General features: G+C 33.3%; 1 protein-coding gene across 2 annotated transcripts in view; it reads left to right on the top strand.

The window, feature by feature from the left end:
• Window positions 1-18,989, top strand: part of LOC119084970 (pituitary homeobox homolog Ptx1) — a 47,152-nt gene extending 28,163 nt beyond the window's left edge. Inside the window, exons 3-6 of one of the 2 annotated variants that reach the window (XM_037195130.1) lie at window positions 164-295; window positions 2,530-2,777; window positions 15,329-15,743; window positions 15,811-15,940. In XM_037195130.1, the coding sequence (XP_037051025.1) occupies window positions 164-295; window positions 2,530-2,777; window positions 15,329-15,743; window positions 15,811-15,815 (800 nt within the window). In that variant the 3' untranslated portion in view covers window positions 15,816-15,940. Of the gene's footprint in view, window positions 1-163; window positions 296-2,529; window positions 2,778-15,328 lie in introns of both variants that reach the window. The other variant, XM_037195124.1, reaches the window with a different exon arrangement.
• Window positions 18,990-27,111: the final 8,122 nt, after the last annotated feature.

Below are 27,111 nucleotides of genomic sequence, written 5' to 3'. Positions count from 1 at the left end.
CGTCTTTAATGGGCTAATTTTGAAATTTATTGTAAATTTGTTTTGATGTTAGAATAGAAACACCACTTGGTGTGATACGGCTAGTAGAAACTGATTTTGATTTTAAGAAAATATTGCAAAACGACTCGAAACGAAAATTTATTTTTCATTTTTTTATTTTCAGTATGGGCAGAAACAGGTGATTTTCGAGAAAGTAGTCATTCATCAATGACCGCCGTTGCCAGCAGTATTGATCATACACAATTAAATTTTCAAACGACATCCAGAAATCGGAATCGGGATCGAAAGAATGATGGTAAGTAACATTTTCGATGTAGAAGAGTTTTCAGCACAATAATTGACTGAGTTCGCTTGTGTTGCTGCAATGAATAAAGTAAAGAGAAAAATTAAAAACGTAGAAAATTTGAGAAGACAAACTCAAACCGGACTTCACAAAGTTATCCCATCTTCAACTAGGCATTTTTACCTTCTATGTGTAATGCGTCTAATGACTCGTGTACACATTATGCTAAACTAATCTAGCATCTAGCTACGTTATGGGTATTCGTAGCTGTACGATGGATATTTGTATTCGTAGCAGACTTTTAAATGGTTGTTTCTTCTCGTGAAAAACACCTGAATTTGTCTCATTCTCCAAAGTTTTGCAAAAATTCAATTCGATATGGATGACTGCGATAAATGTGTCGAATTCAGGACCCATGAAATACGCTTTCAACCATGCATAGGTTCCGCTTTTCGGTTCTGTATAGAACTTTTTCTTTTGAATTTTTTAATCCAATCCCCATTGTAAGACAAGCACATTAGAGAACGTTAGACGTTAGAACGCGTCTTGCACTGTTCCATAAACTATCTGTTGACGCGTTAGGGTTTGCCGAATTAATAGAAAAAAAATCTTCTATTGAAAACATATGATTTCACACAATGACTTTCCCATTTTAGTCGCTGATTTATTCGAAAAGGAAATGATTTATTATCAATAAATTGCTTCCTCTGTATAATACAAACAGAGACATAATAAAAGTCTCCCTGCATTTTATTTACTTCCGAAGAACGTTTGTGTCTCTATTGATATTGTCTAGACTTTTGTATATACGAAGAAGAGTCTCCAGGAATTTTTCATTTTATTTTTTTCTTCAAACAACCATGCTTTGCGACTCTTATCAAAATTAATAACTGTGTATCATATATCAATCTACGGTATTGATTGATCACATTGACCTATTGCGCTGGAATGCATTTTATTTATTCACTAACTGGGGAAGTATAAAATATATTCCACACGAAGTATATATGGTTCGTCAGATCCATAACTGCATGTTATTGTTTAATGTGCAAGAGAAGATGTGTCATTAAGAAAACTCGGAGGAAAAAATGAAAAAGATATTTTTGGTAATTTATAATATCTTGAAAATCTTAAACACTCTCTTAACGACAAGATAATTTCATGTAAACTGTCAAAGAATAAACAATATCATGTGTGAATGGGTGTAGGTAGAACACTCTTTTTTTTCGTTATCCGCATTTTATTTATAATTTCTTGTCAGGGAAGAGTATGTGTTGTTTGTACTATTGTTTGCATAACATATGTTTATTTGTTTTTGAGTTTCTGAAGTGTGATAAGGAATCTTGTATTTACATAAGTGTAGATAGGCCGAGATAGGCGCATACGACAATATAGAATTACGTTTTTTCCCTCTTGTACAAGAATGAAATTCTGTATTTTTACAAAAAGCATCACAGTGCCTAATGTATAATGGGTGAAATGTTTGTAATGTTTGCGAATTGAAACACTTTATCCTGAATCACTTATCGAACGATTTAAGAATTTTGCGTTAACATGACATTTCCATCATCTATTTCAACGAGAAGATACTTTGTAATGTTACTGGGGTTCATATGGATTCACTAGGTTTTTTGTTGAAAGAAGAAGGAAATCGACTAACGTGAATCGAATTTATTTTAATATTTCATAAACAACAATACCAAATTGTTAAATCTTGTACTTCTCTTGGTAAATGTATCGGGCAGCGCCAGCTGAAAGCGAGGTCTTGAATCGATTTCGCTGAAAAACATTTAAGCATTCAAGTTAGGAACAAAGTTTTTCATAAGCGACGTCGAAAATACGTCGCGATATTTTCTCACTAGTTAAGAAGAATCTTTTACTTCAATAACTTTTACATGCAATTAAGATAGCAGCATCTATTTTGATCATAGGTGTCAATAACAGATGATTATTCTTGAATAATTGCAATCGGGCCTATTTTAAGGGATAAAATTTCCAAAAATTGCTTAGTTTTGGTTAAACACCATCCGAATGTAATTGAAGGCACCTTTATCTGTTGTTATTTGAGTGAAACAGATAAAACGTGATTTCTGAGGGCAAATTTTGTAAGTGACCCCGTCCCGTTACATAAATTACTTTTTATTAACAGTGTCACCCAAAATAGGCGCTTGCATTAGAAATTCTTTTCGCCATGAACAGTTCAATTAAACACATTAATAAACCGAAAATTTTTCAAACTTTTCCAGTAAATCGATCCATAAACGAAACAGCCGTAAAAACAGAAAATACCTCTGGGATACACGACGATCCCATTGTAACAACTGAAGAAACTAAAAACGACAAGAAAAACAAACGACAACGACGGCAACGGACACATTTCACATCGCAACAATTACAAGAATTGGAGCATACGTTCAGCAGAAATCGATATCCGGATATGTCAACCCGAGAAGAAATTGCAATGTGGACAAATTTAACGGAGGCAAGAGTTCGGGTAAGTGATTTTCTTTTATCGATTTGTAAATTCAGTTAAATTTAGATTCGTCGCGTCTCGAATGAAGAACGCTATCAATAAATTTGGAATTTTATATAAATTTCATCATCCGACTTCGTCACGTTCATTGAAATATTTTCGTTTTTCTATCACTGCCGGAAAAATGGGGTATCACTCTGTACACTATGCACACGGGGTGGCATAATACACTCACACATAAAATTTCCCAAAATCTATTTAACATATAAATCCAATTTCATCGCAGTAATAAACTGCAAAACAAACATTGAAATTGCAATGATCCTTTGTGCACACTAATCTATTTTAATGCAACCTCGTTTGTGTATTGTGTTTTGTGTGTTTAATGTTAATTACGATAAACATCATGATATAATGGTTTTAATTTACAATTTAATTCATTTAGAAAATAAAATAAATGAGTTACAGCTACCAGGCTACTGATGATGATCCATTAGGTGGTTGGCTTTTTATTTTAATTTGGCGTACACTGATCAAATGTTTAATCAGCATAATTTATCCGTTGTGTGTAGATTCATTTTAATTTAGAACTTAAAAGAAAAATGTCGTCTTGACATAGATAAAATTCTCTCACTTTCCATTGGAAATCATTTTATTTTCCATCCTTCTTTCTTATCATTTTACTCGAGCTAAACAAATTCTGAAAAATATCACAAACTACCTAACTCATTGAATTGAAAAAAAGAAAAAAAAAAATTCTTCGATATTGAAGTCATATTTATGTAATAGGTTTTTTATCAGTCAGACTATGATGAGTAATTATGCGATCAATCAGTCGGTTTCGTACATTTTGGTTATGTGATTTGGCGCCAACGGCATAATTAAACGATTTTTTCCCCGGTTAAATCAATAATGAAATAAACGGTTTTGTGGACATTAGAATGCGTATAGATATCTGTCTATGCATTTTAACACAAAAATAGATTTGTAATGCCATGACTAGCTATTTATCAAGTTGTTGTTGTTTTTTCATTGTACGATGTTCCGTTATTTGACTTTCTTTATTAGCAATTTGAAATGATCGCTTAATTTTACGATCTTCTGTCTTCATATCTAAAACTTAGTTTTGGGCCTACAAACAGAAAGAATCGATTTACGATTTTCTACAAAAAAAGGCCACCTCCACGAACCGTTTACTTCACTCGGTCTTGACTCGACTTGATTCGACTCGATTCGATTCGATTAAAGGTTCATCCATATTTCAATTTTCCATAAAATACTTGACCAAAACCGAATCCAGCCATTGAGAATCCTATGGAAAGGTTCGATGCACACTAGAAACAGGGAGGGACCATAATCACATCTGCTGAACAATGCCCAGATGCGGTTATCGAGAAAATCTGCGGAAAGGTTCAATGTTTCATCGGGAGGAACGGGAGGTCCTCTACAAATGTTCGAAAATTCACAGTTGATGTTGTAGTTGATGTTGTCGTGTCCCAAAATGTCATGATCGATCTTTTCGATGCGTCCACTGGGAGATCCATGAATGGATAGGTTCGATGACTTGGTGATGGCTTAGTTATATTTTCTAGAAAGAAAATTCGTGGTTATATCATGACTTTGCACAATGCACGCACATGTAAACCGTATAAATTGGAAATTCATCTGTTATCAATAACAATGTCAAAAGTAATGAATTCACTATGTATAATCTTATCCTATAGGAAAGTAAGTGCGACAACTGTTGAAGTAATAGATTTTATATTAAACACTCCTTCCAGACATTGCGACATAAAATATATGTGAATTGCATGAAAAGTGTCACACCCGTGATTAAACACTAGACTATACTTCAGACAAGAGAAGTAATAGATTTTAAGATGTTAATGTCTAACCAACATTCTCCACATCTAAAACATCTAAAGTGAAGCTTTATCATTCGTTGGAAAAGATTGATCTTTAAGTATCCTTCGGCAGCAATAAAGTAGATTTATGGCAAGATCAATGAAACACATAAAGAATCGAACACACGTTTTTCTGCAATATATTATTCTTTGCAACATTTTTTTTTAAATAGCGCAACGGCTATAGAAACCTACATATTACACAATTTAAACCAGCTCCAACAAAAAAAAAAAAGTAAATCAATTCGCAACAAGAACAACAACAACGAAAGTGCACTCTGGAACCAGCTAGATGAGATATTCACAAACATCGCAAAACACATTCCCAAATACGAGCTAAAGAGAAAAATTATTGTTCAAAATGTGTAGAGCCATAACATATACGCCTAATACATTTTGCATTTAATCCCTTTTCGACGTATTTATGGTCAGCACTGCCCGATTGTAAATAAAATAGTGAAATGAATTATGGGCAATTCCTACTTTATCCACCAAAATGTCTGGTCGTTTTCGACTTTCAAACACGTTCGTATTGTGGTAATGTAAATTATTAGACCGACATGTAAATTTCGGTCGGAGATAATTTAAATAATGCTTTTGCCATGCAGGAAAAACCTTGAACTGATAGTGTGAATATTTTTGTTTAAGATGTTTTTTAACAATAAATTAATCATCTGATTTGGCTGCCTTTAGGAAGCTAAAGCTTGAAACTGATAGTGTGAATATTTTTGTTTTATAAATTTTCATCAGATTTCCACTCGCAGAATGTTGTTGTTGCAAGAAATATTCCAGCGTAACACGAACGTATATATGCTGCACCCATAAATGATGCATTGTTGATTTTCATTAAAATGAAATGAACAGAAAAAAAAATTATTTCACTTAAAATTTCCCTTTAGTTCAGGTGGCCATATTTAATGTTTGAACACGGCTGAAAATGCACATGCGTATGATTGTAATATTAAATTTTCGTTGACAAGAATAACCCCCATTTGGAAAATTAATGTTAGCAGCACAAAGCGTAATCCTTTTGAAAGCGAACATCTCACTGAATATTGCATTTTCTATGTGTGTTAAACAACACAATGTTTTACTCCTTGTTACAGACCTCACAGTTTACCGAAAGGTAAATCATACAACTAAATGCATAAAAGGTGTATCTGATGCATATATGAGTATAATGGGGGGATATATATGTATGTTAAACGTCCAAATATAATGTTATGTCTGGTGTGATAGCATAAGACCAATGTCTCTCTCATCTAATTCATATTTACATTTTGTAATATCTATATACGTACCTACGTTGGTGCATTAATTAATAATATTGTAATTTCACTTTGGCGTTTATGTCTTAAATGTTTTGATAAACTGCTTGCTTTAGGCTTAATTACAAGCAATAACTAAGCGTCAGGTAATAATAAGGTGTTATTAACAATGTCATCTGTACCATATGCTCAGTGTATATGTATATAGGTGTACACGTACTTACCGTTGTGTCTAATCAGTAATTCAAAATTAACATGACGTTACGATGGATCAAAATACTTAGGAAAATGGGAAAATAAAGTGCAGCAGCTATAGTTGACACATTTGGCGACAAATCTTGGCTAGAATTTAGATGGTTGCGTTGGAAATGGAATCCAACGATATGTAAACCATTCAACATTTCTGAAATACAAATCCATGCTTATGTTGATTAGTATTCGAAAAGTCAAACTAATAGGTGTGAGATTGGTTTGCAAGGGGTACAACAACAACTGAAATAATAGAAATCAATTTGAGTCATTCTTCAGAATCTTAATACGAATCAACGAGACATATTTTTAGAAAATTGATTTTCCATAATATAATTTGCTAAAATTTCTCAGATGTTGCTTAGACTTGTCAAAATAGGGCCTGACTTATAACAAGTAGGGTTTGTTGTTTCGAGGCGAAATCCGAGGTTCATTCACACACAACAATGCGAATTTCCTTTTTTATTCCTGAGTTCTGTAAAGGATTTGCCATGCATCGTGAAGACGTCGAAAGAAGTCTCTAACTTTTACAAGTTCCGAAGTCTCATTAATTAACCTTTCAAAAAAGGCAAGTGCATCGCCACATTACACTTAAATCTGCTACTTCTTTGTTTGATACAAAATCTTTTACTTCTTTAATTTTACTATATGTCTTGTTATGTAGGAGAACACTAGCCAGAGCTCACTTTTATTGTTGTTGCCGTTGTCGATAACAGATGACTAGTTTCTGGAAGACTACTAGGGATTGTGTAGATGGATCGAATTCATTGTAGCCTTCTGACGGAATAACATGTTCCACCATCTCAGACATCAGATAAACGAAATAAAAACGTTGACAAATGTAAACTCTGTTGTCAATATTCCAAGTTATCGAACTCTCTCAATTTGGCCATGATCCCATGATTCAGAGCAGTAAGAAACGTTTTACTGTCTTTGTGAACCTCTACACGTATTCAATTTGCGGTCTCGTGAAATAAATCGCATTATACAAATAGGTATTTGCTCTTTGATTTGAAATATATAAGATCATTGTAAGGCATAATGAAATCGATGTTTAATTTGTGTCACCTTGAACACCAATAGTTGGACCACCAAATACACGGCTATAAGAATAACCATTCATCAAGACCACTTTTGTTTGTTTATTCAACAAACACCAAGCATTGATTTAATGTATCCTCTCTATTTCCTGCCCATTGTCGTTGCACTCCTCCGGTTTGTACATTGAATTGAAAAATTAAAATGGGCAAAATGTTGATCAAATATTCAATAAAAGTAAAGCGTCATACAGTGTGTAAATGACAATAACCTCAACCAGCTACAACTAGCATTTATTAGAACAACAAAACGAGAACAGAGGAGAAAAACCCATTTAATGTTGGCACGTGCCTTTTTTGTGGGTTGTATGTTGTCAGAATGGAAAGTTTTTTTTTGATTTATGACCATTGCAACACATATTTTACTCTATGTATTCCGCATTCATTATTTTGAATGATGATGTTGATGGTTTTTATTTGCCGTAATATATATGTGAGTATTAGCCCGGGCATGTGTATACCAAACGTCTAGATGATACATATTTGCAATCAAGAAGTTAATAAAAATCTCACGAACCGACCATAAATCTATTTGACTTTTAATTAAAATCTCATTTATTATTATTATTATTTTCGGGAAATTGAAGTAACGTTACGCAGGTCAACCGTATTAAATGAACGAAAACCGCCACCGCACAACGAATAAATAAGACGTAGACATTTTGAACAATCGCTTCATTATGAACAATTTGTTGATGCATTGCCCATAAAATTCAATTTTCAAGCAATAAAAATGTAACGAATTGCTGTCGTGAAATTTTTCTTATTTTAATTAATGTCTCCATTCTGACGCTGTTTAAGAGCATAAAACATTTTGTACCGTTTATTATGTTCGCCGCTTCATCATAATAAAAATCACATTCTCAAGGAAAGCACACACTGACTTCGCAAAAACGAATATACGCTTACACACATACACTCGTTACTTTTTACACTAAAATATGGTTAAACTTCCATAATAATATAGACCACTTCATTAAAATAAATTCCATTTAAGTCACTGCACTTCCTTTTACCCATATATTTGAGCCCATGGATTTCGCAAGCCTTGAGCATATAACTGTATTATATCCGAAAGGTAGTTACCAAAATCCTTCATATCTTTTACAACAATCTTGAGTCGCACGAGTGAGATCATTTGTAGCGATATGAAAAGAGATATGTGTGGTGAGTGGTGTAGAGTGTAGACATGTTGTATGGTATGTTTCGTACGAATGGTGAGTCTTACATTTTTCGTGTTATATAAAACGATTTGTAAATGTACACGGCTATCAACACACATAATGGTAGTTATATACGTAACGTGTCTATGGGCGAAAATTACACATTTCGTATTTCGAAAACATTTTTTTTTGGTTTGGTTTCTAAATAAAAATTGATTTTCTTTCCACGAAAAGATTGAGTCCAAACCGGGAATTTTTCGTAGTTTTCACTATCGTAATGGAGTGGGAGTACCAGATTTTTTCAATTTTAATTAGTTATCGTTTAGCAGGGATGATTACCGATCAAATGGTACCAAATTCGCCGAGGGCTGGGCCATAGAACTACATCCGCATCAAACTTCTTACTCTAACAAACCGTCACATTGAAGAGAATACTAGCAAATCTTTGGCGCAAATACTCAATGAAACATTTGAACTTGCTGCAAACGATCAGGGCATAGCAACCAAAGAAGCATAGAGAGACCATTTAGTTCGTGCAATACCTGCCGCTATGTTGATTTAAGCATTTGATCGTAAATCTGACGGTAGATTGAAGAAAATTCCGATAACAATTGTTACATTAAATGCCTGCGTAGTTTATTCGGTCGATAACTCGTTGATATCGAAAGGGAACTTGTGCTCGCCGAAATCGTTAGGTGTAGAGAGGAATCGATGATTAATACTATCCTTACTCTATGGAGAATTGATACTAAGACGTGTTTGCCTCCAACGAAAAGGCATCCAAACGAAAGAGTGCCACGTGTGCCGATTTGAATTTTTTTTCTGTTTACCTTAGTCTTATGATAAGGTTGACCCTCATTACAAATTCATGGTATAACTAAGTTGCTGAGAAAAACACTTCATTCAAACCGTTGATACTCTATAATGGCAATCAGGGTCTGTTTCGAGAAAAGATTTCATTATGGCGTCTACAGATGTTCCCACAAGTATTTTCAATTTTTGAATTTTAATTCGAAAGCTTTTTTAGAGCTTTTTAACAACTATACGTTCTACTCCTTCGGATGGTAGCAAAGGATGGGTGAGACAAAGAACTCAAGCCAGAAAAAAAATCTTGTTGAAAAGCCGTAGAGCATCAAATTTTACAAATTACAATTTCTTACGAAGAAGTCGTAATCGTGACACCATATACTTTTCGAGAAAGGGCTATGTACTGCTAACGTTGGAATAGTTTTTTACGTCGCACCATGATCATATTATTTCGAGATTATGTTAGTATAATGGTTATTACAAATGTGGAACCAGACCAACCAACCAACTCACTACGGTCTGTAACTGCTCACTATACCGATGACAAACATAATGTACTTATACCAAATATGTGAAGCTATCATTCTACAGTCTCAAAATGTCTCTCTCACAACTAAATTCCAACCCTGCGTCATATTTTCGTAATTCCAAGCAATCTAATTTTCTTTTCAGACATTTTTCTTATAAGAGAAAATTTCAAGAAATTTCACAAGCCCCCCTCTTATATAAAAACATTTTCTTTTGCATTAGATGTTACATTATGTATCTACGGATATATATACCCATTTATGTGTACCGTTTATATGTATCCCTCGACATCAAAATAAGCATATACAATGTTATTTTTGCTTAAGTCGAAACGTATTGCAACCCTCGTTTATCTTCATTGCCCCTTACAATTAAATGGATGGTTGCTTCTAAACGGAAACATTTATATAACTTTATATGTTGTACAGTATTGTATCCGTGAGATTGGTGGTTTCCTTTTTCCTTATACTTTTACTGGAGGACGTGTGATGTGGGAGAGCAGAGCACAAGATGGCTATAGATACGATACATAAAATACATTCCAAGATGCACTACATCAGTTTCGTTTCGTTTAAATATTGAATTGGAATCGGAATATTTGATAATCATCTCGTGGTCGTCAAGTTTGAAATAAAGTTGGTTATGTAGGCGTATTTGTGGGGGCGATCGGATGAAATCAATGACAATGGAACTGACTGAGAACGGTTCGAAAATTTGTGAATATTAAATTGTTTCTGTCTTATGGGTGGCTTAAAATTATAATCTTCTGTGAGAATATTGCAGGCTTCTCAAATGACGAATGGAAATTGGTGCAAAAATTTAGTGAACATCGTTCTTCATCTCCAAAACTGATTTCGTATTTGCAATCATCGTCTTGACTAGTCTTCGTATAATTCTTATTCCTTATTCGTATTCTCCAGATTGTTGGGTTTTGGGTTTTCTTTCACACGAATTTAACGAAGGTAATGAATCTCTCGTATTGTCTATTGCGCAGTCCTTGGCCGTCATAGCGATTCAGTCATTTTTGCGGTATGGCGGTACTCATTTCTTAAGACAGTCTTCTTGGGGCAGTGCAGTTATTTCTGATTATCGTCTGTTGCGTACCCTTCCCCTCTAAGGCCGATCTATTAATTCACATCACAGCACATTTCTGTACTCACTCATCCTGAGTTAAACTTTTTCACAAAAATTGTTGAAAATCGGCATTCACATCTCACATTCATTTTATTGACTTATTTATCTCAACTTACCGTCCAAGCTGCGATACTCCCACGAACACTGATAAACGCTTTTTCTTAAATGAAATGCATTTTGATCCACAAATTCATATTGTACACCAGACGAAACAGCAAAAAGCAACGTCCCATGCCCATAAAAATGTTAGATTCGCTTAATTATATAAACATTACACCATCGACGTGTGTATCTTTTGTGTACAAATGTTCATTCAACAAAACTATGCCACTAGTTCGCTCGTTTTGTGTATTGAACTAATAACAAACACCCATCATGCCATAAACATGGGAATCAACGCGTAACATTGAATGCGCGTGCAGGTAATTATTGAAATTGGTGTAAATCGAGGATTAAGTTTATAATCCGTAACATTGCATGCCCGTGTCCTTAAATCAGCATATCGAAACGATTGAAATTTATGTTTATGATTTTCTGTTTATTAAAATGTGAAATTGGTGAACTAGCGTTTCGCCTGATTTTTTTTTTGTTTGTTCATGTTTTGCGATGCAATGGCACTGTATTATACGGCATAATGTCGTAGAGAAAAATACGTCTCTGCGGCAGACGCATCGAATTATTTTGATTTTATGCCAACAACCCAACAACTACATTACGTACACAGAGCCAGCAAATTACATTTTTCATATTACAACTAATGCCATCACATAATAATAAGAGCTTAGATCGTCAATTACTCCATTTCCTTCGGTCTACATTTTCCGATATTGTGCCATTTTTCCAATAACAATCTTCCATACGGATATCACTCACAATATATTTTTCATGCTAGCGATGCGAAAATCCTTATTTTGTCCACTATGAAGCGTTCTGAAAATGACGTATTGTTGTCGTTGGGCGCCATTTTAGGTCAGAAAATAATAATTTACTCGCCTAAAATAGCGGATTCAGCCATGTTGGATGAGAAAATGATTCCAAAGTGGAAAATTTTTTTCGCAAAACGCAAGCATGAAAAACGTTGTGCTCACCTCGGGGAGAAAGAAGAAATTGCACCTTGTGCGAACTTTCGCTCTTGACGAAATTTCCTATTTTGTCCCCTTGGTTAACAAATAACTATACCTTCTTACGTGCGATAATATGCATTCTATATCTATATACACGACACCACTTCCTATTCATAGTTATTATTCCAGTAATTTACTACGGTTTTATTAGACGTTTTCCATCTTTCTTTCAACTAAACATTTTTCTTCACAGCAGATAACTCATTTTCCGATCCAAAACACGTATCAAGGAGTTTTACTTTTATATTGACAGAAGAACAGAAAATTGGAAAAAATATAACTTTATCGAATGCAATACAAGAAATTGTATTCAATTCATGTTCGAAATGATATATGAAGGGAATGTGATTTTAATGTAAATATGGTAAAAGCGTACACACGTGGTGGAGTGGAGAGAGATAGAGTTTATTATGTTCGAAATTGATGTGAAATTTCTTTTCTTTTTCTTTTTTTTGATTCGATGTAATATTTTTTTAATTTGCTCGACAGAGGTATCGTGTTTGTGATCATGATCCTTTTACCAACGCTAGTGATCTGTTGTCGAAAGCAATGATAAAACTAAGCAATTAGCTCTTGTTGGTGTTCTATTATATAGAGAGAAGTAATGGTTGAACGAAAGAAGTAAACATTTGACATAAAACATTATGTGTTACAAACAAAAGAAGTAGCAGATTTAAGCGTTCTGTGGTGATACGTTTGCCTTTTATAAATGGTTATTTACAATGTGAAGTCTCTTATGTAGAAAATAAATTGTTCTTTGAAATTAATTTCAATCATTTGAGAATTTAACTGTCTTGGTTCTTGGTGGATCAAATATATTGCCATTACAACTTCCTTAACTTATTATTTCTCAAAATGTTTAAAGTTTTTGATTGGCGTCAAACATCCAAAATAGTTGTCGTTTCTTGTTTTTCATTTAAATATTTTAACCAAATTGTTACAAATTTTTCTTTTTTTTGTAATCGCTGTCAATAGCGCATTAGAAGAAAGTGATTCACATAAACTACGACTTTTGAAGTAACTGAGCGCTCCCAAACTGAAGACTTCATCGTTCCACAGATTCATTTGTATATAAGTATTACTGCACCGCCCTTGGTGAACAGCATGTTGTGGCGGAACTTTCGCTCTCAACAATTCAAAATACATTTTCAAAAGAAAACGAGTTTGATTAAAAAAAAAACTTTTAGAAACGGCAAGCGCATCACCGATTAAATCTGTTACTTCTTCTTTTGTTGAAAGTTTAGTATTTGATGCAAAATCTATTACTTTAATAGTTTTAACATATATACTACTACCATTAACATTCATGGCTTATTTTTGCTGTTCCTGTCGAGAACAGTAGATTATCTAAATGATGTTGTTCCTTCGACGAACAGACTGACGACATAAGAAATCGGAAATTTTTTAAGCCCTCAGGCAGAACATGCTAATAATAAAAATATTGACCTTAAACTAGTGCATATTGTCTTGTAACGTTCGTTTCTGTTCTGTAACAACTGAAAGGCAGGCCCATTTTTCTATTAAATTACTAATTTACCACTCAAAAATAATGAAATTAAACCACTCAGATTTCCTTTTTGAGACAGTGTTTATAGACAATAAACGTAAAGCGCCTTTAAGTCACAAGACCGCCAGGGATTAAAATGTCATTCAAACCGCCGACGACATTTTCCGTCTTGGTATAATATTTGCCTCAATTTGTCGAGTCAGCGGTGTTGACAAAACTTGTCACTTCATTTACGATTATGTCGGGAAATAACTCACCCAACTTCCCTAAAACTATAATTTTTCTTTTCCTTTCAATACAATCAATACATAATAACACTTCTCGTAAAAACTAACATTGAAATCGGACACAATGGAACAACATAAACTGTTTGCATCATAAACCAATGTCATCCAATTTTATTCAACGATTTTCTAAACATTTTGATCGAATTTATGTAGTACGGATACCGGGGAAAGGGGGACGAATGAAAGCAGAGGCAAAAAAAAACTCATAAAAAAGGGTGCCAAAACATATCCTACTGTTCTTTTACAGCCGAATGATTCTGTAATGATTATATTAGTCCTTACGCAGATTGACTTTTCAAAGGGGTGATTTCGGTATACCATAAGAATTTATGTGAGTCATTAAAGTGTTTGTAATTTGTTTGTGTGCTCTTTTTTATTCCGTTTCTTCCTGATGCTTTGTCTCCTCTATGGTCGGTCGAGATATATATATATGTGTAATGCTATATTGCGACAAAATATAGGGGGTAGAAAACAATAATGTGGGTTTAGTGAAAAGTGTAGATTAAAATGTATGACCCGACATTATCCGTTTTATATTGTTAATTTTAATCAGAATTTACTTTTCTGTAACGCGAACAGTTTATTATCCGTTGAAATTGAACTAACCGGAAAAATAACTCATTTCTGATGTACACACACACACATCGTGCAATGTTTCACCCACCTCATTCCCATATAAATCACAGAATTCGAATTATCCATATCGATACAGTGAATGTTACCCAACAAAAAAAAATTGTAACAAAACCGGGGAAAAAAGTGCAAACATTGAAAGTGTCAATACGCTTAGCGTTTGTAGTCAACGGTCTACAAATTTGAAATTGATTTTTTTTTCCATTTTGTCTAATATGTAGATGGTAATTTCGAGTGATATGTTCAACCAAATGAATACGTTGCTGCATCCGCATCGATGTTTCAGTTCACCTTTTACAAACATTAATTTGAAATGACCACTGATTTTCAATTAAAAAACCATTTTGATGGCTCTGGCAAATCGATTTCCGTTGCAAAGTCTATATTGGCGTGCTAAATTCAATATCATTCTGTAAATGCTGCTACTTTTTGTCGGATAGGTATACAGGTGCATGAACGACGGTGATTTGTACATAGGAAAATTTGATATAGATTACAATATTTTGTAGATTAAGTAAGCATTGGACCGATTATACGAATCTTTGAATTGCTTGAGCGTTTGAGCATTTAAGAAATTTTCGATATTTTATCTAGGGAGACAGTTGATAAACAGACCATTAACACTTTGAATGGAACGTTTAACTAATCCACTCAAGCTACCAATAAATATGTTACTTCAATTTTTGATACAAAATCTGGTACTTCATTGGGTTTATCTTTTATCATGCATTTTGATTATAAAAGAGAAACCGACCTGAATTTTGATGAATTGACGCTGTCGATAACATATGCCAAACGTGAAATCTCTTGCTTTTTACTTTGTTAAAGATGAAATTTCTCATCTAAATTTTCCTTATTTTGTTCATTACAGGTTTGGTTCAAAAACCGCCGAGCCAAGTGGCGGAAACGAGAACGCAACGCAATGAATGCAGCGGCAGTTGCTGCAGCTGATTTCAAGAATGGCTTTGGCACCCAATTCATGCAACCGTTTGCCGATACCGATTCGTTATACTCATCGTATTCCCCATACAATAATTGGACGACCAAAGTTCCATCGCCGCTAGGAACAAAATCATTCCCGTGGCCAGTGAATCCACTCGGTTCCGTTGTATCCACCAATCACCACCAGAATTCGGTAAATTGCTTTAACTCGACTGGTTCGTCGGTTACCGTAAGTATGAACTCGGGCAGTATGCTACCGGGCGGTATGGGCTCATCATTGTCGGGCGGTGGGCCAGGAGTTGCGGCTCCGCCATGCCCATACACCACACCAACAAACCCGTATAGTATGTATCATCATCGAGCATCGGATGTACCATGCACAGCAATGACATCAAGTATTGCAACTCTTAGGCTAAAGGCGAAACAACATTCATCCGGTTTTGCCAGTCCATATTCGGCACCATCACCAGTGTCCCGTTCCAATTCGGCTGGTTTGTCCGCCTGTCAATATGCCGGCGTCGATTCGGTGTGAGAAAACGCCCTCGGTGTACTGTTAAACAATCAACTTCAGCAAATGAATCAAATCAAAATGAATCATGAGGATGATGGCTTTAATGGACCCGGAAGTGATGATAATGATGAAGTTGACGATATTCGTGATTAATTTCAAAAACAAAATAAAAAGAAGAAGAAGAAGAAGAAAGGAGAATTTGAAGTAAAAAAAAACAAAATTGCTAAATTTTCTATGTAAGTACCCCCCGAGTAGTAGATAATATGTTTGTAGAGGTTTGTGTAATATAAAAGAAAATCAGAGGTGTAAATCATATTTGCAGAGTTTAAATATTTTTCCAGTTTCTAATAAACAACACAACCAAAAATATAAATCGAAATTTAAATTTTGCATTGCATTTCAAAGAGTAGACCCGTTTAAATCGTGCATCAAGTAATTAACTTCCTTAATGTTAAATTGGCTTCAATCAAATCTACAGTTTTTAAGGCTTTGGCGCCTATAAAATTCGCAGGATCAGCATAAAATTGTCGAGTAGCGACAGATTAAATACACTTTTTATGGCTCAATCTACGAATTTTATAGAATTCTGATGCTGAATATTATCTCGGCTTTCACATTAGCCAATTTAACGTTCAGAAAGTTGTTATCCGAAACATTACTGTAATTTTCTTCGTATTTAAGACTGTTTCTAAGTGAAGTAATTTTATCTTTTATTCGATTTCGATTTTCATATTTTGGAATAAGTCAGTAAAACTATTGGTTATTATTAGTCAAACAATATGAGTGAAAAATATGGTTCAGGCAGTTGAAAGTAAAAAAATTTCCAAGAACTTTTAGGCCTTTATGTCGCTCAATTTTTGGTTAAAGCTTCACCGTAATCAATATCGAGAGAAATTGGTATTTAAAGCCGTTCATTGGGAAACAACAGTCTGGGATCCAGAAGTTCGGTCAGTCGTTATACAATATCTAGTGTCTCGCCCATACCTGAAAGAAATCACTGCACCAAATCTTTTTTTAAAGAACGAGTTCAATCTAGTTCACGTCTTAATTTTGTTCCTCAATATCGATAACAGATGACATAGCAGCAAGAACCTTGTTTGCAGAATGTACAGCAAATTTTCCCAATTTTAATGCAAGACAGTTTACGTGTAAAAGGCGAATCGGTTAAGTCGTTTTTTTATATTTCGAATTCTAGATAACTTTACCAATATCAGTAAACAAGAAATTCGCCATTGTGTTGGTAGATAACACATGAACTACACGGCACGTATGCCACACTGGTTCGAACCAAAAAAATATAATAATTTGGCCATATTTTTGTGCTCCATGAATTTTCGAACAAAATTTTTTAATAATCAGTAAAATTGATTGATTGATAATAATAACCAGTAGCGAAAGAGAGGTTGGCAATAAAAATCCCCATTTCGAGTATTTTTATTTCCATTATCTGTGGATATGAGATTTCAGAAATTCATTTATTGTCCATTAAAAAACAACTCTACTTTAATTGAGCGGTAATCTTTGATCAAAATGCATTTCACAATTGAGTTAGAATTTTAACATTTTGTGTTCGACAATTGAATTTGGTATTTTTAAATTATGAAACTTTACCGAAATAAACGAGCGATTTATTTACAGAAATGATCTGCCAGATTCTGAGTGTTTTTTTTTTGTTTAACTTCTATTTTATCCTTTCTTGTGTCTGGGTGGATTAGTATAGCACATAGGCTGACTTGGAATTAAATACTTAAAAATACCAAAAAATTCTTTAAATTATGATTTTTTTGGATTTTTAAGAATTTAACTTTAAAATAGGCTCACATTTCTAAATACCATGCCTTAGACATGGTATGTTGTGATTGAATAATGAAACATCTCTTCAACATTAGAACTGATTCCATGATTTTTCCTTATCCCCTGTTATACTTGGAACAAATCAAATTTCGAGTAAGATTTGGTGTCAACCGCATGTTCGGCTGTTCGTTTCAGCATTGGTGTACTACATTGGACAAGTTGACATGTCCAGAGGTTATCCCAGGAATATGTTTATTACTTCAGTCACCGATAATTTGCAATGGAAATCTAGTTCGCTTCAGGGTCGGATTTGCTATTAAAAGACACGGGGCGATACATGCAAAATTTCAATTTTCATACAGAAATTGAGAATCCCAGAATAGCCAGCCGGGCCCGGTTCGGTTGAGTACAAATTATACTAAATTCGATAAACTCGATCTATTTGCTATACGTCTCTGTAAGGAGATTGAGTTAACCTATCACCGATGGCAAACATATCAACAGTTTTACTATTGGATCTATTACTTCATTTTACCTACTTTCAAAAGATTGATTTCAAATCTTTTATGACGCTCTGTTAAAGGCACTGTTAGATGATTTTGAGAAAATATCAAATCTTCCCATTCATCCCGCTCATTTCCTGGCAGGACATTCTGTTACAGATAAATATCATTATTTCCATATTCTTTAAAATTCGAGTCGTATTCTTTTGTATAAGTGCATTACGATGCAATTTACCAAAAATCTTGTTCGTAATTTATTCAAGAAATGTAAATAATTTTAACGTGAATCTTTCTATTTGATATATCATAAAAAAGAAAGCAAAATAAATACAAAAAAAATATGTAAAAGACAAAATTTAAATTATAAAGAAATAATTGTAAGTAATTAATTCTTTCAATGACTAATAAATCCAAGTAAAATTTATATAAAAGAAGAAAAACTTAATTGAAATTTAGTATTTAGGTCATTAGTTTAAAAAAGAGAAGAAAGAAAAAAATAATAATAAAATTAAACATTGTAAAAAATGTGATGTGAGCATTTTACTTTTCGTTAAAACAAATATTAATAAAAATAAAAATCTAACAAAAAAAAGATAGAAAATAGAAACAGACCTTTTTTTATAATGTGTACTTATTCATCATTGTAACATTTGAATATAAGAAAACAAAAACAAAAAAATCATAAAAAAAATTAAATTAATCAATCGCCTCCATCAACCAAAATCTTTAAATAAAATTGCCCCCTCCCCCAAACAAATGTTTTCAATTTATGAAAAAATTAAAAATTAAAATTGTTTATAAAAAATGAAAATATTTTTTCAAAGACAAAACCAAAAAGAAAATAATTCACATCTACCGTCAATCAAGCCAATATAAACTATACGCGAAATCATTTAAAAAATAAATTTATAAATAAAAAAATTATAAAAAAAATAAATTGTAAAAACATCAATTTTCTAGTAGACAAAAATCAAATATGTATGTAACAATTTAAAGAAAAAAGCATTTGTAAAAATAAATATAAAAAAATAAAACAAAGTGTAACGAAATAAACTTCTACCAGAGATGTCTCTAGTCAAAGAAATAAAAATTATTATTTAAAATATCAGCGTGTCTGTTTTCTTTAAGCGCAGCCCCCTTTCTAGGCCACACTTTGAAGCCTCGATGTGAAACGCCTTTTTATATGCTTCTGCACCGATCGCCGTTCTTATCATAAATAAATGAAGCATTTTGTGGTGCGCTTAGCTTGTAAAAAATGTTACTTGACGCGAAAACTCGATTTTTTAACTATCCACTCCTTGTAAGGTAATAGTATGTTGTGTTACAAGTATTGTAATGTTGATTTTTTCAGCACTAGACCCAAGTTTTCCTTACGAGCGGAGTGAGCCAACCGAGAATTGAAATAGACAAATGTCCAAAAAATCATAATTTTCATTGTATACAATCACTCTTCAAATTCGATCGATCACATTGCTTTACAATAGTATGTTGTGTTACAAGTATTGTAATGTTGATTTTTTCAGCACTAGACCCAAGTTTTCCTTACGAGCGGAGCGAGTAAGGAAAATTGGGTCGTGTGCTGAAAAAATCTCATTACAATACGTGTAACACATCATGCTTTGTGCCAACCGAGAATTGAAATAGACAAATGCACAAAAATTCAGAATTTTCATTGTAAACAATCACTCTTCGAATTTGATCGATCACGTTGCTTTGCATTTTTTAAAACGAATGCTGTAATAACTCATACGAATTTCATTTCAACCCTGGTTTGAGTGTTGTAATAAGCCATGAAAACGGGTGTTGTAATTTTAGACATTTCAATCTAGTTATCGATATTGAAATCCGTCGTATTTCAATTCTCGGTGGCACAAATTCCATAACAACACTGCTTTGAGTGCTTAAATATCCCGTCAAAGTTTTACGGTCAAACTGGTGTTGAAATTGTCTCGGTGGCTCAAATATCGATTTCTGTGACTATATTCTTTGACGCTCGGAGGACACTGACGTCACAGGTACAGATCGCAAAAAAAATGAATTGCTCCCGAATGACGAATGAAATTTGAAGTAAGATTCTAATTGAAAAGCTTGATATGCTGAGAATTCAAAAGTTTGACCTGTCCGGCACAACCGACCTTTCTTAACGAATTGTGTATTCAAATAACGGCATAGATGGTTCCACTTTGACATCAGTTTAAATTTTCTACGATTTAGTGTTTAACACTTCGACCGATCGAACTTCTTTTAGTATCTAGAGAGTAAACAGCTGTAGCGTCTTTAAAGACGTTAACGGATTCGTAAAGGTCAAAAGTTCTGCTCAGGTAGTCAGTTCAGTTAGATGCACAAAATCATGGCAGAGTAAAATAAACCAGGCAGCAGCGGTTAATTTTTGAAACGACAAATAAATGACCTAATACACCGTCGGACGATGAACTCAAATGAACACTCCACCCTGACATAAATTCAATTAATTTTATTCTTAATATATAAAGTATATTATAATAATTCAGGTCCCGAGTCAAATCAAGCGTTTATGTCCAGTCTATTTTACTCTTTCGTAAGGCACTGACTGCGACAAAATTCAATTCCACTCATTTTATTCACGTAAAGTAGGATCACGTTATGGATGTCACGATACAGACATTACTTCGAGTTTAAAATATATTGTGGTGACGCAGAATCGTCGTAATATTTTTTAATTTATATTGGCTAACGCATAAAATTTGCAGAAGTACAAAGTAAATGACGTGGAAATTGATTAGAGTTTGACCACTGTATGGATAACAATTGGAAAATAAAATTATTAATCTTCAAAGCTTTAGATATATTGCTAGTCACGTAATCGAAAACACTAAACTGACAAACCATATTACCTGTCGCCACTGATAAACAACGTAAAAAAAGAATCTGAGAGCTGAAAATTTTGAAAATACATAATGAAAATGTTAAGTATGAAATTTTGGATTGCCTTAAGTTCCAACTGGAGTAGGTTGCCTTTCCATACATTAAAGGAGACACGTTCAAGTGCCTCATATACCGTGGTAACTCAACACATTTTTTCATTACTGATACAACAATTCGGGAAATGGTGAACATGGCTTTTTTTCACACTCTAAGAAATAAAAGTTAGACATTTTCGTCGCTGTGGTAAGTTTCAATTTAACTTTGACCGACCAAACAATACCTAAGTTTATTTGCCTTTGCTTCACTATGACTTCTGCTATTTCTTTTGTTAAAAGGATCCACATCCTTCGTTTAGCAAACATTTTGCTGCTTAAGACAATAAGTATAACACATCGATCGTCTGATCATTGTAGATAACCTATGAGTAGTAGCAGTCTCTGGCCACAGTCATTAGACAAATGAGTGGAAGACTGAAAAAAATCCATTACATTAAGACGAATCGACACAACGATAAATTGTAGCCTGAATTTGTACGAAAAAAAAAAGATTTTTCAACGAATTTGAATTTTGTCGTCTTACAGTCCTCGACATTTCAAATGTCTCACTGTCATTTTTTTCAAAGAATGTCATTGTGAATTCGCAATGACACAATGAAATTCTCAGAAAAATTTGACAGTGAGACATTTGAAATGTCGAAGACTGTAGTCAGGACCTGACTAATTTTGAAAAAACATTTTCCAAAATTTTCTTTGATTTTTCAAATCTACAAGCTTACCTTGTGCAATCCCGTAGAATCAGATCGTTTCACATGGAATTCCGAAAATTCAAACATTTTATTTGCCGATTTTGTTACTCGACTCATAATACGAAGTTCATTGAGTGCCGTTTTGAGTGTTTGACGAACGTAATGTCACGGAGGTAAAGTTTAGAATCCTCTTAAATATACAATTACGCTATACGATACCAACTAAAGGTCAGTTTTCACTATCAAATACACGTTAAGCGTAAATAACAGTTTACAAATCGAACGTGGGGGTACTCTCTGACGTTTCTTATATCCTTGAAGCCACAGTTCAATGAAACATCTTGTATGTTAACACTTGATGTAATGCACCGCAGGCGAAATTTTTTAGTATTATCACATTGATATTTCGTGAATCTGCGGGACTGCGAAAGTGGGCAGTAAGCACTCTTTACTGCTTTTTTGACGATGAAAATTTAAAAAAAAAAACAAAAAAAAAAGTTGAATGACGGATAACATAATTTATTTAATTTTTTATTTTTATTTTAAACAGAACGAATCATCCGCACAAAATACTATTTTATGGTACACCAGTTTCATGAAAAAAAAAACAATATAAATGACACCATTAACGTAAATTGAATAAAAACAATTGCTAAAATGTTATTGCCATAAAATTATATGGACCTTTTATATTTTAAATAAAATAAAGTGATTTTAATGGTCCTTGAAATGGTGGGGAGCTATACACTCACTCACAGCAGCCGCGAATGAATTATTGTAATGAGAGTGGAATATATTTTTTCCTTCTCTCGATTTCGTGATGTTTTATCGTTTAACATTCGTATAGGCATGGGGGCGCTTCTTAAAGATATTATACTAACTTTCTTCAAATGTCTAATAATGCAAATGGATCGAGTTTCAACAACCCATGGCACATACGCGAGGATTTGTTATTCAAATTTTTTGTAAGATCGAACCATGTGTGAAATATACATCCTGGTGATGTACCACTGATGTGGTAAGGAATTTCTCTTGAAAATAATACTGTTCGGTTTTGATCGCATTGATGAGTCTTTATAAAAATTGATGACTTGATTGTTCTTGAAATACCCAAGAAAACAGAGATTATCTACTACTGACAATCGTGGCACACCATTTGTCCATTTCTATGACATTTTATTGAATTTTCTCTAGACATTTACTCTATTGTGTGACATTTTATTTGATTTACTTCTAGTCCTATGCCACCATTTAACAAGGACTATTTTTAAGAATTTTTTTCCCGATATTTCTTCATATTGTTCCACTTTTTTCAACAATAAAATTTGGAAAACTTCGGAAAACGTGAAAAATTATAGGAAAATGCTCTACTAAAAATATTTAATGCACCGAATCTTAAGGCCCGTCCTTGGGAAATGACAGGACAGTTTCCCGAAAATGTATGGAAAATTTTATCACAAAAATTCACCGAAAAAATTCAAAGAAACTCACCTCTTATGCTTTCCATTGTATTCGGGCATAGTCTCTTTAGGTCGCCAAGGCATATTTGAACGCTAAACACTTTTTACTCGATGCAAAAACAAAAAGTTTTTTTTTGTTTTGTCGCGACAAAAACACAGAAAATATTTCGACACAACTGTGACACTCCGTTACTATAAGTACTAGAATGAATGTTTGCTGTGTTCACTTCGGCGGTAAAATATTTTCATTGAGGTGAGTTTCTTTGAATTTTTTCGGTCAATTTTTGTGATAAAATTTTCCATTTTTCGGGAAACTGTCCTGTCATTTCCCAATGACGGGCCTTAATGTAGTTTTAAAAAAGCTCACCTCTGGTATTCAGTTCAAATAAATCGTCAATAATTCCAAAAATTTAGATAGCCCAGTAGTTATATAGAAGGCTGCAAAAGAGGTCCCGTATCTTTTTTAAGATTTTTTAAAAAAATAAAATGGATTCGAAGCATTTATTCATCTATACGAACACGTTGTTGATTAGAGTAGTTCAGATTTAGCGCTACACCTGTTTTTCTCGCTCTAATCAATATGTTCATATAGATAAATAAATGCTTCGCATCGGGTATCCAAATTATTTTCAAGAATCTAAAAAAAAATTCGGGCTCTCTTTTGAAGTCTTCTCTATAATTTCAGCAACTTTCAAGTATTTTTTTCCAAACTCCGATTGAAATGAATATGGCTAAAGCTCAGGATAAATAATGCATTATTGAGTACTCGCTCTGGTACTCGCCCTCAAAATGATTATTTTTTCGCTTTAACAATCGGATAAAGGAAGGAGTATAACACACAACTTGACCTATTTTTTCTTTAAATTGTATGATAATGACTATTCGCACTCAGGGGGTTAAACAATATACATATAATTGAACAAATATACCTTCACACTGTTAGCATTTTCTTTGAGACGACTTCCATTCAGTACAATCTGTACAGTGAGTGAAATTTATAACAAAATTTGAAGATTTGCAGAACAAATTTTGCATGACACTAAAACAGGACACGGTGAGGTTGAACTAGACCTAATTTATAGTTCGAAGGAACCCAGATTTTTTGCTTGATTACTGTTCTTGGTGTTAACTGGAATATTTCTAGCGAAACGAAAGTGTATGTTAGGTGGTGAGTTTTTCAAGATTTGAAAGACTTGAAAAACTCACCGCCTAACACACACTTTTCTTTTGCTTGAAATATTCTATTTAACACGATTAACATTAATCAAGAAAACAATCTGAATTATATAACACTTTTAAGCCTATTTTTAGTGATTTCTTAAATATTACAATTGTTTTTCGTTATATTCACTCCTAAGATCACTTATCGAAATACCTATGTCGGTTTTATGACTTTCGCAATCTGTTGTGATGTCCCCGAGGCATCCAACTGACTTCGTATCATTTTTTTCTTCATATTATCAAGAAGTAAAGTTAAGGAATTTTTGAATAATTTTTAGGAATTATAAGAATATGTCCTGCCCTAAAAAGGTTTTTTTTAATGCTCGATACAGTTTACTATAAAGTACAGTGATATAAAATTCCGACATATAATGTGTCACTACAGTCTCTGCCGCTATATACTTTCATGATAACTCCATCAAACTGACAGCAATTCCATGAATGATTTTTTTTTTTGTCAAAAGTTTAGTCTCTGTATTCGCACACTATACATGTATTAAAATCAAAACTAATTAATTAACAAAATGAATTCAAATTCATTTGCATTTGACGATCCGGCTTAGGTCACCATACAATTTCAGACATATGAATCTAATTTGGAATATTATAACATTCGCATATGTCAGTATATTTCAAAAATACGGCATCCCTTTTTATTGTCGTGTCGAAACAATGCCACATTCAAATGCGAATCCAATTGTAATAAACATTTCTTCCGCCCTCCCCTGAACCAAATGTATATGAGTATGGAAATAGCTATAAATTATGAGCAACGTTGACGATATCGACCATATGTGAATATATGTATGTGGTTTGTCAATTTATTAAAATGCCGTAACTTATTATCCCATCTCGTATGTATGTACATACCCCATTACATGTGAAATCATTGCAACTTTATAAACATTGAAATGAATGAAATGTTTACCGATTTTTCTTTCTGCCATTTATTACGGTCTTTATGATCGATGAAAATATAACTTTTTGTTTCCATTTCTTTTCTTTTTAAGTAAGACACAGTAAAAAAAACCCGAAGAACTCTGGTGCTCGGGAAAGCACACAACGGAATTTCATTATTAAAATAAATTCATAGCATAAATATGCCGCAATTATAAATATGGTATAACATAAGCTCGCACTATACATCAACATTAAATCCTTAATTAGTGAATCGGCCATGTCATAAATATTCAAATCAAAACTTTGAAAGCCAATTATGAATTCTGAATGTAAAATTGCTACAACAATTATATATTCCAAACGATGGAGTTGTACGTTTTGAATACTTTATTTATTTATGTATGAGAACATAATGTCTCGCACCAAACCACCACTAAAATTCATCCCTTTTTCGTCTATTTTCTCGATGATTTTCAGTATGAATGGTGTGCTGAATGTAGAATATGATTATTATATTATGTAGAGAGAGAGCGATGTGCATGATTTTTTGAATTATACATATAAATATATACTTATATATATACCCCCGTTTCCCCCAACCAATCCTCCCCCTGCAGCGGCATCTATAACAATATTTTTTGATTCTTCTAAATTTATACATAGCACAAAAGTATATTATGTTTTTGATGAATATATAAAGTACAATACACCGAAAAAAAAGAAGAAGAAAAGAAAAGGAAAAAAAAATAAAGAAAACGGAAAATTTATGAGCAATGAAGACAGTAGATACAAAATTTAATAAATTCATGAAAAGGGGTAGAAGTTTCGGTGTTTGTGTATTCACTCGCTTATTTTTCTTCCACTTCGTCTTCTTCCACTCTTGTTTCTTCTCTGCGTCTTTTGTAATATGGAAGAAACATCCCTTTTGTTTGGCGATTTTGAACGTTTTACATTTTGTAATTAAGTTTGATGATAAGAAAAGGGAAAGTCAAGTCAAATGTAAAATTGTTTGGAAAATATCTAACAATTTTTTGATGAATATCATATTTATTTATATTTCGGTGAATTTTAATAAAAGCCTATTTTTATGTTAAAGACGCTTTTGTCATGCATAATAAAAGGATTTTCGGAAAGAAATTATGTTATTTTAAAGGCAATGGCAATACCATTATACATTGTGCGGTTGGCTTTTCATTGTAGTTAAAATACATTTGATTTTTTCTTTCTTCGAATTAACTTAATGAAAGCAGCTGAATTCGTATCAATTCGAAAAATGGCCTTACCAAAATCATAAAACTTAAATCTACGCACTGGGTTTGTATTTTGTTTTCTTGTATGAAATGGTTTTTACAGTGTTTTACAGTGTTGTGTGAGACACTGTAGAGTTTCAGTACCCTGTTTAGTGTACGAATCATGCTTGAAGTGCTTTGATTCAACCCAATTTTATAGTGTATTCAAAGCAAGTTTAGAGAGTATTCAACTCAATTTTAGAGTGTATTGCTCACATTCCTTCGAGGAATATAACACCCTCAATGATTCTAATAGTCTAGTCGATAAGGGCAAACGTTTACCAAAATCAGTTGCTCAAACAGCACGTACAATACTTCTAAACTTTTTCTAACAATTTTAAGTGCTGTTTGAGCAACTGATTTTGGTAAACGTTTGCCCTTATCG

Source organism: Bradysia coprophila, chromosome X (genome assembly GCF_014529535.1).
Source record: "Bradysia coprophila strain Holo2 chromosome X, BU_Bcop_v1, whole genome shotgun sequence".
NCBI classification, from domain to species: Eukaryota; Metazoa; Arthropoda; class Insecta; order Diptera; family Sciaridae; genus Bradysia; species Bradysia coprophila.
Note: the sequence above shows the minus strand (reverse complement) of the source record. Positions and strands in the feature narration are given on the sequence as shown.